Here is an 18087-nt window from a genome sequence, read left to right as displayed (position 1 = left end):
CCTTTTCCACTTTTATAATAAGAATAAGAAAGGACACTGGAAGGTTTTTTGCTTAACTGTGTTATGGAGGCTGATAGTTACTTGTTTAGAATTAAGATTTGTGGGATACTTCAGCAGTCTTTTCATTTTGAGTCTGAAAATCTTTAATGCCTTTGTGGCCTTGGAAGACCTCATCATATCTACACTCGAGGCTTCTGCTTCTTTGCTGCCCTGCAGTGAGCAGCTTTCCTCCACTGGGCCCTTCTCCCATGATGGATGATGACCTCACCTTGGGCAGAGCAATGGAGTCAGCTGTCTGTGGATCGAGACCTCTGCAACTGTTAGCCCCAGAGAAGCTTTTCCTCCTCCAAGTTGTTCTTGTTGGGTGTTTTGATTACAGCAATCAAAAAGCTAATTAAACCACAGCCATACATCATTGCACCCAGCTGGAAAAATGTACTTGTGGGGTGGGGGGTGGCATGCACGTGTGTACAGTGCTGGGAACCGAACCAGGTCCTGGCACGTGCTGGAGAAGCTCTCTTAATGTGCACATCCCATCCCTGGCCTGGGAACTTCCTGGCCTAACCATCTCTCAAACTGTTACATTGAGGCTGAACTGTCAACAGGTATTTAGGAGATACACACATTCAAATGACAGCACCTGATAAACAAGAGCCCGGGGAGTTGGTCCCCACTAGATGTGCCCTGTGTGAGGGTTTGCACTGAAGGGCCTTAGATGGGAACTTAGATCTTGATGAAGCCAGAAAGATCCCTGGTAAAGCAGATTCATGACAATTATAAAAGCTAGTGCTACTTTAGTTTTCTATAAAATTGTAAGAGAATAATGTATCAAAACACCCTGATTTTATTCTATGGTACTGAATATAAACACTGTAACATCAGTAACTGAGGGGGCAGGGTTGGAGAGGTACAGCAAGCAGCTGCATCTGTACCCTACTGAAGTCATGTTGCTATAGATTCACATCTGAGTGGCATCTCTTTCTGACATTAAATGGAACCCTCCCCCATGGGAAGCACAAAGAAATACTTGTAGAGTATACCCAAAATGAGAGGTAAGGCAATTTTCATGTTTTTCTACAATATCAACTAAATAGGAGGGAAGATAATTGTATAATGAAGGAAGTCACATTGAATTAAAACTTGTGCTGCTCTTCTTATAAGGACACTAACCATGCTGAACCAAGGGCCCACCCTGATCTCCTTATAAGGACACCAACCACACCAAACTAAGGGCCCTTCACCCATCTTCCTATAAGGACACAAGCCAAGTTGAACCAGGGCCCCACCCTTATCTCCTAATAAGGACACAACCACACTGAACCAGGGGCCATTATAAAGATCAAAGTCCTGCACATGTCAAAACTTGTGTGCTATAAGCACTTCTCCTAGCCTATGAACTATCTTAAGTGAGAACATGCCCTAGATCTTATTTAATTTTGGATGCCCAGCGCCTAGTACAGAACTTAACCCCTAAGAGTTTTTCACTTAATGTAATGTTGGTTATTTGTTTTTTTGCCAATTGGGTGGGTGGATGGACAAATGACAAACGGACAATAGGTGATGGACTGACAGCCCCTTTATAAATTTTAGGTTTTCTTTCTTCTCATGCCTATATGACTAAAAGACAGATGATGATTGCTCCTGTTGGAAAATGCAATCCTTCCCAACAGGAGCCGTTAGCAACCAGTTGATGGGGAAGTGCTATCTAGTTATTTCCTTTTTTTGATGATCAGCTATCTCTCCTTCTCCCCCTGTCAATTGCCACTTAAACCTTTCCTATCCAAACTAACATAGGACTTTTTTCTTTCCTGCTGTGGGCTGAGGTGTGGCTTTTGTGAATGAGAGACTGACAGGAATGTCATAAACATTCTGTCCTGTGTTCCACCCCTGGGCTGTTCCACCTTTGTGTCCAGAAACGTGAATCAGTCTCAGCTTTCTAAATAAGCCCAGAAAAGGAGGACTGGGAAAGCACCCTTCTTCCCTTGCAGGTCAGGGTTGTTCCTTATGGGGCTAGCATGATGGCTTTGACCTTTGCTGAAGGAATAGGCAGAAAATTCCTTGCAGTTAGCCATACTGCTTTTCTCCTACCTTTGAGAAGGGTTTGGTGTTGAAGGGACACACAATTAAGCCGTGATCTTGTAATCAATGGTGCCCCTGGAGCTGCTTAAGCTGTGACCTAAAAGTAGCTTTTCCTCTGTGTACATGAGACTTCAGTCATTCAGATCTTTATTCAAGTAGTTGTAACGTTTACATACCCAGCTAACTACTGTTGAGAGTTTGTGCAGAAATGCTGAATGTGGTTATTAAGTTACTAAAATGCAAGGGGAAAAAGTCATTGAAATGTGAGACCCAGGTGAGGTCTTTTCCGCTTTGCTCTCTTGGCTCAATTCTTCTTCCTTTTCTGTTGCTCATTTGTAGAACTCTGAACATACTTTCTTGGCCAAATTTACAAGTGCTTCTCTTTATCTCTTTTCTCCTTGCACACACGTGTGACCTAGGTGGATGGTTCTTTTACCTCTGGTGACAGTTATTTACTACTGATCAAAGTTAGTTGCATTGACTTTAGAAATACCATCAGAGGGGAAACTCAAGCTGTTCAAATAAAACTAGTAACAACCAAATAGAAAGCAACAAAGCCATTGCTTTGTGGTTTGCTACACTTCTAAGTCAAATAATCACTTTGTGTTTTGGGTTGTTTTTCAAGAAGCTGTGTGTTTATGAGTAATTAACTTGGAACACAGAGGAAGAGAATAGAGTTGGCAGGTGCATTCTCACCCACATCAGCCAGTCTTCTTGGCATCATCTTTAGTAGCCCTGTGACTTATAATCCACATCCATCCAGCAGCAAACCCAGGGGCCTGCCTTACAAAGCCAGCCATTCCCACTGCAGTGCACCACAGTGCTGCCCGCCAGGCCCATGCCTGGGTCATCAGTGACTGAGGCTTTTGCCATGAACCTACAGCTGGTCCCATTTCCACACTAATTCCTCACACAGCAGCCAAAGTGAGTGTTCTAAACAGAAGCAAAATCTGTTCTACACCCTCCACCCACTTCTCAAATAACTTGGAATCAAATCCAGAATCCTGGCCATGCCCACCACGCACGCCAAGGCCAGCAGGTCGGTCGCCTTACTTCTTTGCATTCTCCCCTCCCTCACCGGTAGCCATGCTGGTCTTTTTTGCTGCTTCCCATTTATTCACACTGTTTTCCAGCCTTTGGCATCTGCAATGTCCTCTGCCTAGGATGCACCTCTCCCAGATATCCTCTTGGTTTGTTTCCTTCAGCCTCAGAGGTTTCTGTTTGTTAGACAGTGCTATCTTGCTCCCCACCCACACCTCTATCCTCACCCCCTGCTTTGTCCTCCCTAACACCTGTCACTACTGACAGATGAGGTGCTTATTTGTCTTCTCTGCTGTCCTTTTCTGCCCTAAAATATAAACTGTATTATGAAGGTGAGGGGTTTTGTTTTTGTTTATCATTTTATTCCCAGAAACTAGGACAGTGCCTGACACCTCAAGTCAGACAGGAAATGATGAATGACATGGGAAGAATGGCCCCTTGGTCCCCTCCCTGGGTGATTGTTTTCACCTGGTGTATGTTCTCTTTTCCATAAGCTGTCCTACACTGTTGTAGGGTGCAGGAACAAGGAGAGCTATGTAGCTCTGTCTCTGGGCAGTTACAGGAGAAAAGTGATATGTTTGATGTTTTTCTAAATCCAAAAAAGAAAAACGTACAAAATAAATATATCTTGTCCTCATCTGTTTCTCCTTTGACCACCTCTTATATTAAATACCTCCAAAGCATAAATCAAAATGATTATAGCAGGGTAAAGAAAAGCCTCATATATGTAAATAAATAATGAATTATAAGTGTTCTTAAGAATTAGAAGAATTACAGTGAAGCTCATAGGAAGAAAGATACACGTCTTGCCAGGTGAAGCAGCACACGCTTGTAATCCCAGCTGCTCAGCAGGCTGAGATAGGAGGATCACAAGTTCAAAGCCAGCTTCAGCAAAAGTGAGGCACTAAGCAACTCAGTGAGACCCTGTCTCTAAACAAAATATAAAAAGGGCTGGGGATGTGGCTCAGTGGTTAAGTGCCCCCGGGTTCAATCCCTGGAAAGAAAGAGAGAGAGAGGGAGGGAGGGTGGGAGGGGGAAAGAGAGAGAGAAAGAAAGAGAGAGAGAGAGAGAGAGAGAAAGAAAGAAAGGTCATATAAATACTTGCACAGTAAAACAATATACTAATTGAGTCCTTAGGAATCCTTACAAATTAGGAATTGCTTTTCTTTGGAGAGAAGCAATGGAGCAGGAAGCTAGGTCTGCCTCTATTCGTCTTATAGGCTGAGTATCTCCTCTGGGGCTGAATCAGTTCAAACTCAAAAGCATCTATTGCCTTTTTGGGGGGGTCCTGAATTAAGATATAATAATAATAGAGACCAAACCAAATCCCATATAAACAAAGACAGGTTAGGTTATGTTCATTATTCAGTAGAAAGACTGCCATCACCAAAGATTAAGGGATTAACTCTAAATTATCCCTTCCCATGGGCATTCAAGCTATTCAGAGCCTTAGAATCATATTTCCAAATTGGCTGGCATCCCCTGGCCCCTGTGGTGCTGGGAGTCAGAGAGGATGATGAGAGCAGATATTAGAATCACAGCATTTTGAAGCCGAGAGAGATCCTCAGACCTTATTTACAGAGAGATAAATGAGATTCAGAGAGGTGGGAAAGGTCAGATTCAAAAGATGCTTTCTTTAAATGTTCACAGAAAGGGACTATAATGATGTGCAGTGTCTTTGAGAGGGACAGGAGCTCCACTTTGAGGGGAGACATAGAAAGGCTACTGGGACATAGAGAAAAGAGCCCTGGATTTGGGACTGCATGCTGCCTATGTCACTCATTAATGGTGTAGCATTGAGCAAGTCTTGTCTTTCTATTTATAAAATAAAGTGAATGAAGATAAAAGGTCACCATGAGAACCAGGTGGAAATACTCTTGTACACTCAAGAAAAATTAAAATCTAGCCTCTGCCTGATCCTGGACAGTATATAATTCTGTACACATTTTAAATGTGTGGTCTCTTTGTATAGGCCATCAGTGGCGTTAGTCCTGTTTTACAAACAAGGTAACTGAGGCTGAAAAGGATTAAGAAATTTTCCCAAAGGTACACAGACAGCAGATGACATTGCAGAATTAGAACCAGGATTGGTGGGACAACAGAAGCTCTCCTGACTTCCTGACCCTAGTGCAGCTCGTGGTTCATGATCCAGAAACATTTCACAAATAAGTGCTCTTGGAAGAAATGTATTTAAAAAAAGAAGGCATCTTTGTAAATTTCCCCAGAAAGCTTTGTTAACTTCTTAAAAGCAAAATGGTGCACATAAACCATTCTCAAAGACCCATTTAACCTAAAGGGGAATCAGCAAAATCACTGATACACGAATGCTGATATTTAGTCATTTGGAAAGCATCTTTTGGGCCCATCTAGGGCCATTCTGCTAAACATTGGTTTATTAATCTGGCATGATAGTTTTTTTTAAATCAAAGTTGTATTTTATCAGATGTATATATAATAGCATAATAGTCCCTTCTTTTAAATTGGAGGATTATAGTTATACCTAGTAATCGGGTTCAGTCCAACACGATCCCACAGCATGGAATTCAATTTCAGTTCACGTTTCCTGCCTTTTCTGTCCCCTCTTCTCTTCCCTCATTCTCCTTCCTCTACTCTTCTGGTCTTTCTTTCACTCATCTATTTATTTATTTTTGATTGGTTCTTTCTACTTATACATAAAGGTGAAATTCCCTGTGGAATATTTTATATGCCTATAGCATGATTTTTAAAAATTCGTTCTGCGCTTCCCCCCCTCTCCTACCCCTCCTCTCTCCCTATCTCCTCCTTCTGCTCTATGACCTTCCCTCTGGCTTTATGATACCTGATCTTGCCCTCCTCCTTCCTTTATTTTGCTTGTCCCTTGATTTTCTGAGTCTGATAGGTCATCTTTTATAATTCATGTGGACAATATATTTATCCTGTTTTATGGGATTTACTATATTGCAGAATATGTGCCTAGTTTTTATATATTCTATTTTGCTTTGATGTTTATATTTGCCTAAATCTATAACAGATGCCAAGTTCTTGAGTAAGGCTATAATGCTCACCTCCCCCATTATTATATTGTTTCTGTGGGATGAATATAATCTACATTATAATAATCCACTTTAAAATATGTCTACATTTTCGGAAGAGAGGAACACTCCCTAAGTTTCCTCCCACTCCAAGCGGGGCTGGGAAGTGGAGGGGCAGGTAAGGACTGTCCGACATGGATTTATTTTTATATGATCCCATGGTTTAAAGTTAACTCTGCTGTTTTTATCGAGAGCTCTCTGGGTAAGAGAAAGGAGGAAGGAGATACAGCATTTTGTAATATGAAAGTACTTCCAAGTGGTTGGATTTAAAAAACATAAACAAAAATCAAAGGCAAACACAGATTTGCTTTTATAGGACTTAGGTTTCTAAGTTTAAAGTGAAAATTGCCCTGGAAAACCCCAAAGGACAGTGAGGGACTGTCATTCTTAGGCATGTGAGAGCTAAGAGAAACCAAGTGACCACACACTTGCATCCCCTACGTCATAGAGCAGCTGGAGGTTAAGTTCCCTGAGTCACGTGAAAGATTACACTCTGTCAGTCCTTATCTGTACTCCTCTCTGGCCCAAGTGGGTTCTGCTGCAATCCCACTGGCCACACATGTCTGTGATGTGCACAACTCAGCATCACTCCACCCCTGAGTTCTCCACCTGCAGGAGTGGGGAGCGCAGAGCACGTTTCAAATCCTGTTCCTCTGCACAATTGGGATCCAAATCAAGGCAAGTGGCTATGGCTTTGTTATCTGAAGTCCTTTTCCTCTCCTCAAACATACCCACACCTGTCCATCCCAGGCTGGACTCAGTATTCTGAGTGCTTTATGCGTTTGAAAACAGTTTACAGCTACTTAAAACTTTTTTTGGGGGGGTGGGGTGGGGAGTGAAAACAATTGAGATAAACCAGAAACACTGGGTTTCCCCTCTATTTCTCCCCTAACTACCAGTGTTTAAGGAAATGTTACTTAATCTTTCTGGTTTCAGTCTCTGTGTTTACAATATGAAGGCTTTGGGCTAAATATTCTAAACTTAAGGTATTACTGCTAAGAACCAGCTAACTCAGAGAAATTTCTAGAAACACTACTACCAGCATGGTTTCACCAAGCGCTGAATGATGGTGACAGAACATGTTCCTTGAGTATTACTAAGATAAAGAGAAAACGGAAGGAGAGCCATTTTTTCTTTATCTTCTTAATTAGTGAGTAAAACAAGTAGTGACCCTACATCAAAAGGTAGTCTCTGTTGTAGGGATTGTCTTTTCTGGGACATAATTACTTTTTTTATTCAAGATACTTTTATTTTGACAAAAAAGAAATACATAATTCTTAACAGCTAATGAACCTTTCTATAATTGTTTAGCTTTTTATTACAGAAATTATTCTTTTTGAAAGTTATCTTGGGGGGCTGGGATTGTGGCTTAGCGGTGGTAGAGTGTTCGCCTAGCACAGGCAGGACCCGGCCTGGATCCTCAGCACCACATAAAAATAAAGGCATTGTGTTGTGTTCATTTACACCTAAAAAATAAATAAAAGTTTAAAAAAAAGAAAGTTATCTTGGATCAGTCTTCTTGTAGATGATTTGAAAAGAGGCTAAATTTAATGAGGCTAAATCAGCTTTTAAAGCACTTTTCAAGAGTTAAATCTGCTGAGCCCAAGGGAGAGTGTTTTTGTGTTGCTTGGAAGTTTCATGTTAAACGCTTTTTCTTGGACATCTTAGTTAAAATATTTGCCAGCACTTTTAGAAACCTAAAATACCTGGTAGCCAATGTCAGATCATTTGGTTTATGAATGGGCAGTCCTCAAATGACTGTTTTTATTTTTACACCTTTTAAAATACCTCTCTATCCTCATCATTTGCCACTGGGACACATTCCCAGGAAGCTTCTAGAGGTTTCCAGAGATTTCCATTAACAACTTTCTACACCCTGATCAAGCTGAGCAATTCACAGCTGACTGTATCAGGAGCGCCCTCTTGAGGACAGACTTATTAAAGGAAACTACAGAAGTTTTCTTTCAGTGAAGTCCCTGTACTTTGTGTCATATCACAGATCAAGGAGAAAAGAAGATATTTCATGATATGCAACATTTTGTTCATTTTTTTGGTTTTTGCCTTCTGTCTCTATTAGGTCAGCCACCATCCACCTATCTCTGCATGCCACGCTGAATCTGGAAATTTTGTTTTCTGGCAAGGTAATGTGCTAAAATATTTGACTTCTATTTTATGTAATGATTATAGATTTATTTGATTCAGGAATTACTATAAATGCTTACTAAGATCAAATAATCCCAAGACTTAGGTCTCTTTAGAGGACCTGTTTCACTTGACATTCTCACCTCTTACCTCTAAAGAGTAGTTGATATTTGTCAATTGTTTATTGATATTGAGTGATTTATTTTAATTGATATTAGTTTGATATTTTCAAAAAGATCATTTAGTTTTTCCCTTTAAAAAAATCCTTCATCTCTGTCAGGTTGACACTATATATTCCTGTAACTTTTTGTCTATTTTATTCCATGGCTACTTGTCATGCCTCTCTTATTTCAAGAGATACTAAATATTTCCTGCTATTTATCAGAGTATAGATAGCAAGGGAAGTTTTGCTTTCAAAACATTGAAATCTTACTTCTGAAATCACATTTTATATTGATGACTTCTTTTTCATTTTAAGATTGTCATTCTTAAAATTTTGTTCAATTTATATTTTGGATGGGAAAGGGTAGCAAATTGTTGTCAAGAATAAACAAGGCTGTAAATATTTCTGACATGGGTGAATTCATTTTACTAACATCTTCATTTATTAAAAAATAAATTGGAGTCTAACTTAGAAATAAAAGATGAGCATCCTGGGTTTTCAAACAATGAGCACATGTCAGTTTTTAAAGCATTTTTCTCTGCTAACAATGATGTCACCTGATTTCCCACAGTGCCTACAGATCTTTGTAAAACTCAAAAAGTACAAAACAGTAGGCTGTGACTCCATTGCCACCCATTCCCCAGCCACCCAGTCCCTCTCTCTGGAGATAATTGATATGACTAGTTTAAAGTACCATGACTTCCTTTCTCAGTCTTTGCTGTTAAAGTTTAAAATTGAAGCTTGATTTGAAATCTCTCCACCTTTCATCAAAACTCTCTGGAAACAATTCTCCTAAGGTTTCTAATGTCCTAATTGCTAAATCTCATGAATAACTCTTCTTTGCTATTTTGAAGTTGTTTTTTGTTCATTTTTTGCTTGTCCATTTAGTGGACAGGGTCTTCTCAAGGTAGTCCCTGTGTGCTCCAGGTGGGCCACAGTTTCCTCCTCGACTCTATTCCTCATCATCCTTTTCCTGGGCAGTCCTTCCTCCAACCATTTTTCTGGATGATTCCATATATTTTCATAGTTCAATGACTCTTAAATCTTTTTTTAATCCAATCTGACATTTCTCTGCCTTTTAATTGTGTTGTGTAGATCTTTACACTTATTGCAATTATAGATAGAGTTGTGTTAAACTGTCCTCTTTTTATTTGTTTTCTGTTTGTCACATCTCTTCTTTGTTTCCCTTCCTTTTTTTCTCCCTTCTTTTGTATTAATTGAGTACTTCCTGTAACTGTATTATTCCCTCTGTTGGCTTATTAGCTATACCTCTTTGGTGACCTAAACGATATGTATATATATATAATTCACATACTATAAAGTTCATTCATATAAAGTGCACAATTCAGTGGGTTTTATTCTACTCAGATTTGTGTGGTCATTAGCACAGTTAAGCTTAGAACATTTTCATCACTCCCAAAAGAAACATTCTTAGCAAATACTGCCCCTTCCAATTTCCCTCAACATCCCCCAGCCTTAGGCAACTGCTCATTTACTTTCTGTTTATATAAATTTGCTTATTTGGGACATTGCATATAAATAGATTCATATACTATGCAGCTAGCCACTCCTGGTCTCAGCCTTACCTCTCAGCTAGACCCCAGCCCAGGCTCACACTGGCTTCCCTGCTTCCTCTAATCGTGTGTCCTGGATTGGTACCACCATTCATGCAAGTTAGAAGAATCTGATATCATTCATAAATTCTCCCTTTCTTTCTTGATTTCTATATAATTTTCCACTAAGCCTGTCTATTTCTCTTCCTTTAATATTTATGGGATCACTGCATCCCCACGGCTATTGATGATTCACTTCATTCCTGTTTATGCCCTGGGCGATTACAGTAGCCTCTTGTTGACTTGTTTTTAATCTCTTCTACCCTTTTTCCATTCTCCACATTGCTTCTATTTGTCTTTGCAAGGTCTGGATCCAATCACATGGGTTTCGGGTTTATTTTCCCTCAGTGCACACAAACCAGACTTCTCAGCCAGGCTTATAGAGTTCATTGGGTTTTTATTTTGTTTTGTTTTGTTTTCCTCCCTCCATCTAAATCTCTACTCTTCTCTCTAGACAACCTTGGACCTATAGGACAAAACCACATTCTACTCTTTTACACCTCTGTCTGCTTGAGTAAGCTATTTCTTCTGCCTTAAGCTGCTTTTTCTCTGCCTGGTGAACTCCTAAACATTCTACCAAGCTTCATTTATATGGCCCCTTCGGATGAACCTCTTCTGATGCTCTCTCCAGACATTTTGGTCATTCCTTCCTCTCTAGTTCCATTCAGTTATAACACACTCAGTGAGTACCTGGGCCTCTCTGTGTGCTCATAAGTTGTTTCCACTTCTGTCTACCTTTCATGCTATTAACACTTCCAAAGGAAGGATTTTTGTCTTATAGTTTTAGTTTCCCTGATTGTCTTATGATTTTCTAGGTACCCAGTTGGTACTTACCGACATGATATATTTTCCTATATAATAACTGATGATTGTACTATATGGTTGTTGATCATTTATCTAGCCTGAGAACTCTTTGATCTACCTTACTGTCTTACTAAGTATGTATTATTTGGTATTTCATTTCAGATGTGAGATGGAAAAACAAATTCTGGGGTAAATCCATGGAAATTGTTCCTATTGGCACAACCCATGTGACTCTGCCAGCGTAAGTTGTTCTTTTGTGATTAGGAACTTTACAGAATTTAGGGCCAAGAACCCACTTTAGAGATAGGATGCCTGCCAACCCTATAGCAATGAGAGTATGATTTTTCTTTTAATCTGTTTGATAGTGAGTTCAGATATTTCTCATTTGGGCAGTCTCATGTTTTTTCTTTCCCTCAAGAAGAAACGCCTCTTGCAGAACAGGTTTCTCTGAATAGATGCTTTTTAAAAATTCATTTCTACCCTCTAACAAGGTTAAGAATGGTAGTTTTCTTTAACACTGTTGTCTTGCCTCACTGTCAAAAATTCCTTTTTAGAAAGACATGGTCTTAAAAAAAATAAAAAGACATAGTCTCAATCTTGCAGAGATTATTGATACTTATTTATAAAGCAAAACGAGTATGACCAGGGGTTATGGAACCAGGCTGCGTCAATTCCCATGCCCTCTCTGCCACTTGCTCATGGTGGTCCTCCGGCAGTCTGCTGCCTTCCTTTATCATCAGCAGCTCCCTCACTGGCAACATGGGGACAACAAACTACCTTCTTCAAAGGGCAGTTGTGAAGATTCCACAGATAATATATGTAAAGCACTTGAAATAGTACTTGGCACATAGCAAGTGCCACCCAAGGGTTTTTTTCTTATTATTGTCTCTTCAGAGTTATTGTTTAATTCCATGAGTAAAATCAGAGTGTTCTCTCATTGTATAAGATATAAATAATAGATGAGTAGCAAATTGTGTAAGACCCCTGTACCTTCCTCCTGCCTTCTTCCCTCTCCTGGATCAACAACTTTACACAGGCTGCTCCTGGCTCTTAGCTGCTCCTTCATCAGAGGAGGGAGCAGGAGACTCCAGGAAACCACAGCTTCTAGCAAAGTCCCTGGTGGCTTCCAGAGTGCTGTATGGCAGAAGGTCCTCCTTGAAGAGCAGACACTCGAGTGCCCACTTGGCACAGTCCTTGTGAGGTCCCCGAGTGAAGGGATGAGTGACACTCTGCCAGACTTAGTCTATAATGCAGCTAGTGTTTGTATCGGCTGCTGGTTCCTCTGGGAACCATTACTACTTCTCTTCCCTCCTTTCTAGTTTTGGAGATCATTTTGAGTGGAACAAAGTGACCTCTTGCATCCACAACATCTTAAGTGGACAGAGGTGGATTGAGCACTACGGAGAGATTGTCATCAAGAACCTGAATGATGATTCCTGCCACTGCAAAGTGAATTTCATAAAGGTAATTCAGGGGTGGGGGGCTCTCTGAACATTGACCCTGGAAGGGCTGTGGCAGAGCTGGTGCCTCAGGACAAAGGGCATCTGGGGCATTTGTCACCTTCACCTCTGTGCCAACACATAATCAGAGCCAGGGGCTGCCCGAACATAGCCCCACCTTTGTTTATCACCTGGACAAGGGCCAAGGCCCGTCCTATCTTCTTTCCTTCCACCCTTACCCTCCTGTGATCTGTCCTCAGCACAAAGCCAGAGAATGCCTTTTAAAATACGTCATCACGCCCCAACATGGGTGCACCTTGAAGGCTTTATCCTACATGAAATAAGCCAGACACAAAAGGACACATACTGCAGGTTCCAGTCACTTGAGGTCCCTCAAGGAGTCAAATCAGGGAGACAAAAAGCAGAGTGGTGGCTGCCAGGGGCTGGTGCAGGGAGGAATAGGGAGTTATTTAATGGAGATGAAACATTCTGGAAATAGTGGTGACAGCTGTACCACACTGCAAGTGCGTCATACCACTGATCCATACACTTGGAAATGGCTACATGGGAAGTTTTATGTTTGTATGTTTTACCATAAGAAAAGTCATGCCATATCAGTCCTTTGAGCAAAATCCTCCAGCAATTTCCTTCTGTATCCTTACCATGGCCCACGGGGTGCTGCACAGTCTGCACTCCCTACCCTCAGCCCTGTACACACTCACTTGCACACTTGCAGGCATGACACACACATTCATATATACACACCACCCTCACCCCTTTCCAACCTCAGCTCCTACCACCATCTCGTCCTTTCTCGCCATCCTTGGGCCACTCTGCCTTCTCTCCTTCCTCACTTCCTTCTTCCTGGGCTGCTCCACCCAGACCCTGATATCACCACCCAACCTGCCTGTCACTCTCTTTCTCAACCCATTTTCTTCACAATTTTTGTTACCATCTGAAATGGCTCGTTTTGTTTTCCTACCCTTCATACCCTTCTTGCCATCCCTGACTCTACAAGAGAAAAAACTGGGTCCATCTTATCATCTCTGCTGCCTGGAACTGGTGGGTGCCTGGCACACAGCAGAGGCCCATCATACTCAGAGAATAAGTGGAAAGATTGGTCAGATTTTTTTAAAGATGTATAGAATAGTCTTTTTATTTTTCAATTGCTTTGATTTGAGGTTTCCCTCCACATTTTCTCCCTCCTTGAATCCTTCTTGCCCTTGAAAATCTTTTGCACTTAAAATGGCTTTAAAGCATTATCCTCCTCAATGAATACTCACATTTAACTAAGATCAAAATCATGAGCTGAGTGATGAGGTTCCAGTTGTGGAATTTCATACAATACCTCTCTGCTCTACCTGTAACCCGTAGGGGACACTTATGATAAGATTGATTGGAGTCTTTATGATATCCCGTAAGTCAAATTGGGTTATAGAAAGACATAAAACTGGTAATGACCTTATATTTGGGGAGAAATAAAAAGGACCCTATCTTGAAAGCTTCACCTAAGCTCTCTGCAAAAAAGAATCAAAAGGCAACCTGGAGCAGGAGTATATTACCTTTTGTCCATGCAAGATCTGGATCACCCAATTCTGAATATTTCCCCCAAGGAAATATGCTCAACTCCAACATCTACCACCTACTTTGTTCTCATCCACTTTGGAAGTTATGAGAAATGAACACTGGTACTGAAAAAGAACCTGACAGCAGATGCTGGTTACCTATGGAGTATGGCTGGGCTACTCTGTGGCCTCCCATTGAATTGGCAGCATTGGATTTGTTGGCAAATATCTCTAGGAGAAAATCTGACCTCTGCTTCATAATTAACTTAAGAATTTAAGGACAGTTGTCCCCAGCCCCCCGCACCACCTCCATTTTTGTGTGACTGGAGCACTCAGTTTTAAAGTTTGGATTTGCCTCTGAGATACTGTTACACCCTGCCCTTCCTTCCCATTTTTACCACAGCCTGGGAATGGAGAAATTGAACCACCAGAATATGGCCTGAAAATGCCACTCATCTTTACTGGTTTCCAAATGTGGATTCTGTTTTCAGCTGAAAATAGTGCTGGGATTTTTGATTTATGGAGAAATGCCTTCTGTTCTTTCATGGAGGTTTTAAAGGGCAGCCAGGTAGTTGGGAAGAATTGAAAAAAAATCAACTCTAGGGAGTTGGAGCTCCCTCTTCTGGCTGGAGTGTGGTACTGTACAAAACCCACAAGAAGGAGCTGAACTGTGCTGGGGCTGAGCTGGAATGAATGGAGCGCCAGGCTGCATCAGTCACTGAAGGCAACCAATACACAGAGAAAACGTGGGTTGTGCACGTTCCTGTGATCTGAAAGAGCAGTGCTAATTTTGGGGAAAAATAATAAACTGCAAATGTAAGCACCATCATCCTTGATTGGTTTGCAAATAACTACTTCCTTTAAGGAAAAAAATATGAGTTACAAATTTATTTCTTCTAAATTGTAGTATTCAGATGCATAGTGCCCTAGAAGTGAGTCACAGAGACAGCCATGGAACAGCTGCTCCATTGGAGGGGGCTTGTGAACCAAGAATAGAATTGAGCCTTTCATTCCTACATTGCATGTAGGGAAGGTAGGGGGAAATGTATCTTGTACAAATGTTAGTAATCCAATTACAAACCAAATAGAAATTTAACCACTGATTTTTACTAAATAACTAAAGTTATTATTTAAAAAAATATTTTTTAGTTATAGATGGATGCAATATCTTTATTTTGTTTATTCATTTTTATGTGGTGCTGAGGATCGAACCTAGTGCCTCACATGTGTGAGGCAAGCGCTCTGCCACTGATCCACAACCTGAGCCCCTAAAGTTATTATTTTTTATTTTTTATTTTATTTTTTTAAAGTTATTATTTAAAAAAAAAAAAAAGCCTGAACCCAGGCATAAATGCAGACATGTAGACCAATGGAAACAGAATAGGAGAACCCCAAAGTAAATCCACACATTTATAATTAACTGAATTTTTGACAGATACCAAGAATACACAATGAGAAAGAACTCTTTCTTAAATAAACAGTGTTGGGAAAACTGGATATCCACATGCAAAAAGAGTGAAATCAGACCTTTCACTTACCTCATATACAAAACTCAAAATGGATTAAATACATAAATGTAAGATCCCAAACTATTAACTGCTCAGATAAAGCTTAGGGGAAAGCTCTATGACAAGGGTCTGAGCAATGATTTTTTTTTTAACTAGGACCCAAAAGCACAAGCAACAAGAGAAAAAATAATAAATAAACAGATGGGTTTTAACAAACCAAGAAAACTTCTGCACATCAAAAGAAACATCAGTAGAGTGAAGAGTCAACCCATTGAATAGGGGAAAATATTAGCAATCTGTATACCTGATAAGGTGTTGATATGCAAAATATAGAAGGAACTGAATAGTAAGAAAACAAATAATCTAATTTAAAAATGGGCAAAGAGGCTAGGGATATACTTGTCTAGAATGCACAAAGCCATGGGTTAAATCCTCAGCACAGGAAAAACAAACCAACCAACCAAAAAAAAAAGGACCTTTCTCCAGATAAGCTACACAAATTGCCAACAGATACATGAAAAATGTTCAATATCACTAATGATCAAGAAAATGCAAATTATATCTCACTATGAGATATCACCTCATTTCTCTTAGAATGGCTATTATCAAAAAGATGAAAGTGTTGGCAAGGATGTGGAAGAAGGGGAACACTTGCACACCCTTGGTCGGAATGTAAGCCAGTACAGTCAACAGGGAACACAGGATTAAGGTTCCTTAGAAAATTAAAAATGGAACTCCCATATGATCCAGCAGTCCCAATACTAGGTAAATATCCAAAAGAAATGAAATCTTTATATCCAAAAGACATCTGCACCCCCATGTTCATTGCTGCATTACTCATAAGAACCAAGATATGGAATTAGTCTGTGTCCATCAACAGATGAATGGATAAAGAAAATGTGCTATGTACAAGCAATGGAATATCATTCAGTCATGACAAAAAAAATCCTATCATATGCCACAGCATGGATGCACCCAGCAGACATAGAAGTGAAGGGAAGTAGGCACAGAAAAGCAAGTACCACATGATCTTACTTACATGCACACTTTTAAAAAGTTGAACTAAAGAATCAAAGTGGTTACCAGGGATTGTGGATGAAGGCTGAGGGAAATGTCAGAGGACACAAAATTTCAGTTAAACTGGAGGAATAAGTTCAAGAGATCCACTGTACAAGTGGTAAGAATAGTTAATGATGGTGTACCATGTACTTGAGAGTAGTTTCACATGTTCTCACTGAAATAAATATGGGAGGCAAAATATGTTAATTACCTTGATTTAGCCATTCCCACATTGTATACGTATTTCGAAATACTGTGCTGTACATTTTAATGACAGACAAAACAAACAACCCCAGACCTGGCAAGCCATATGCAATATTCGGTCTAGAATCCCTCTTAGCGTTCATTCTCTTGCTTTGCTTTTTCTTAATATCTGTAATAAGGTGACACCAAAGTATTACACAGACAACTCTCATTTGCATTCTAGGCAAAATACTGGAGTACTAATGCCCACGAGATCGAAGGCACGGTATTTGACAGGAGTGGGAAAGCAGTGCACAGGCTCTTTGGGAAATGGCATGAGAGCATCTACTGCGGGGGCTCCTCCTCATCCACGTGCCTCTGGCGAGCAAGTGAGTTTCAGGGCCCATTGACCCCAGGCACACAGTAGGCAGGTGGCCCGGGGCAAGAGGAACCACTGTCCCACAGGAATCAGTTCCATTCAGTGTATCCAGTATCACTTGATCTTAGCCCAAAGGCCGAGAAGCGATAGTATATCCAGTATCTACCTGCTTTGAATCGGGTTAGAGGTATTTGCTCTTCTTTCATTCACCTAACCATTCCCCCAGGTCCTTACCACAGCACCGCAGCTGCTGCCAGGTCCTGGGTTCTCAGCCCCAGAATAGGCCACTGCCAGTCAATGGGCAGTCTGTGGCCCACACATGTGACTGTGCTGGGCACTACCAAGGAAGGTCAGTGAAGTGCAAGAAGTCATCCTAGAGTAAGGACCAAGAGGAAAGTGTTACTGGAAAAAGTGACTTGGGGACTCTACAAGAGTGAGGATCCTGGTTTGACCTAACCCATGAGCTGTGCTGACCTCCCCTGTGATTCCAGAAGGTCGTGGGCCCTTGAAGCAGCTGCCTTCCTCAACATGTCCCACAATGTTTAATCACCTTCATATCTGAAAAATAGATTGTTTCCAAGTAGGGGCATGTTGTAAAAGCTCTTAGGATGCTTTGAGCTGATAAAAACCAAAAAGAAAACTACTCATTAGTGGCTTAAACCATGAGGCTATGTGCCATTGCTTACCAGTGAGAGAGGGTGGTGGCCCTGGCTGTTACATGGGCAATCTTACCTGGGACCAAAGACATAGATCAGTGGAAGCACATCCTGCCTCTCTCAGTGTGCCATGGTGTTTCTCCTTGTGGATTTTAAAAGGTTGTCACAACTCAATATCTCATCACCATGTGACTGTGCTCCAAGCGGGGAGGAAGGGGAGGACAAAGAGCTTGGTTCTCCAGTGCTTCCCTTTCCTCAGGAATGATCAAGTCAGCAGGAAATGGGCCCAGACTTGTTCTTGAAACGACGGTCGGCAGGAAGGTGGGCAGGAGAGATTCAGATGGATGTGGGTTCATCCCTTGGGGAGAGTACAATGCCACCTGAA

General features: G+C 40.9%; 1 protein-coding gene across 10 annotated transcripts in view; it reads left to right on the top strand.

Moving 5' to 3' along the window:
• Osbpl3 (oxysterol binding protein like 3) overlaps positions 1 to 18087 on the top strand; it is a 187037-nt gene that overhangs the window by 158220 nt on the left and 10730 nt on the right. For all 10 annotated transcript variants that reach the window (XM_046463529.2, XM_046463527.2, XM_046463528.2 and 7 more), the window contains 4 exons: positions 8269 to 8332; positions 11076 to 11154; positions 12233 to 12377; positions 16912 to 17056. In XM_046463529.2, coding sequence (XP_046319485.1) covers positions 8269 to 8332; positions 11076 to 11154; positions 12233 to 12377; positions 16912 to 17056 — 433 coding nt within the window. The remainder of the gene's footprint in view (positions 1 to 8268; positions 8333 to 11075; positions 11155 to 12232; positions 12378 to 16911; positions 17057 to 18087) is intronic.

This window comes from Marmota monax, unplaced genomic scaffold, assembly GCF_021218885.2.
Source record: "Marmota monax isolate L192 unplaced genomic scaffold, Marmota_monax_Labrador192_F-V1.1 WCK01_AAM20220418_F8-fsc00057, whole genome shotgun sequence".
Classification (NCBI taxonomy): domain Eukaryota; kingdom Metazoa; phylum Chordata; class Mammalia; order Rodentia; family Sciuridae; genus Marmota; species Marmota monax.
The sequence above is the reverse complement of the archived record's forward strand: the minus strand, read 5'-3'. Positions and strand labels throughout refer to the sequence as shown.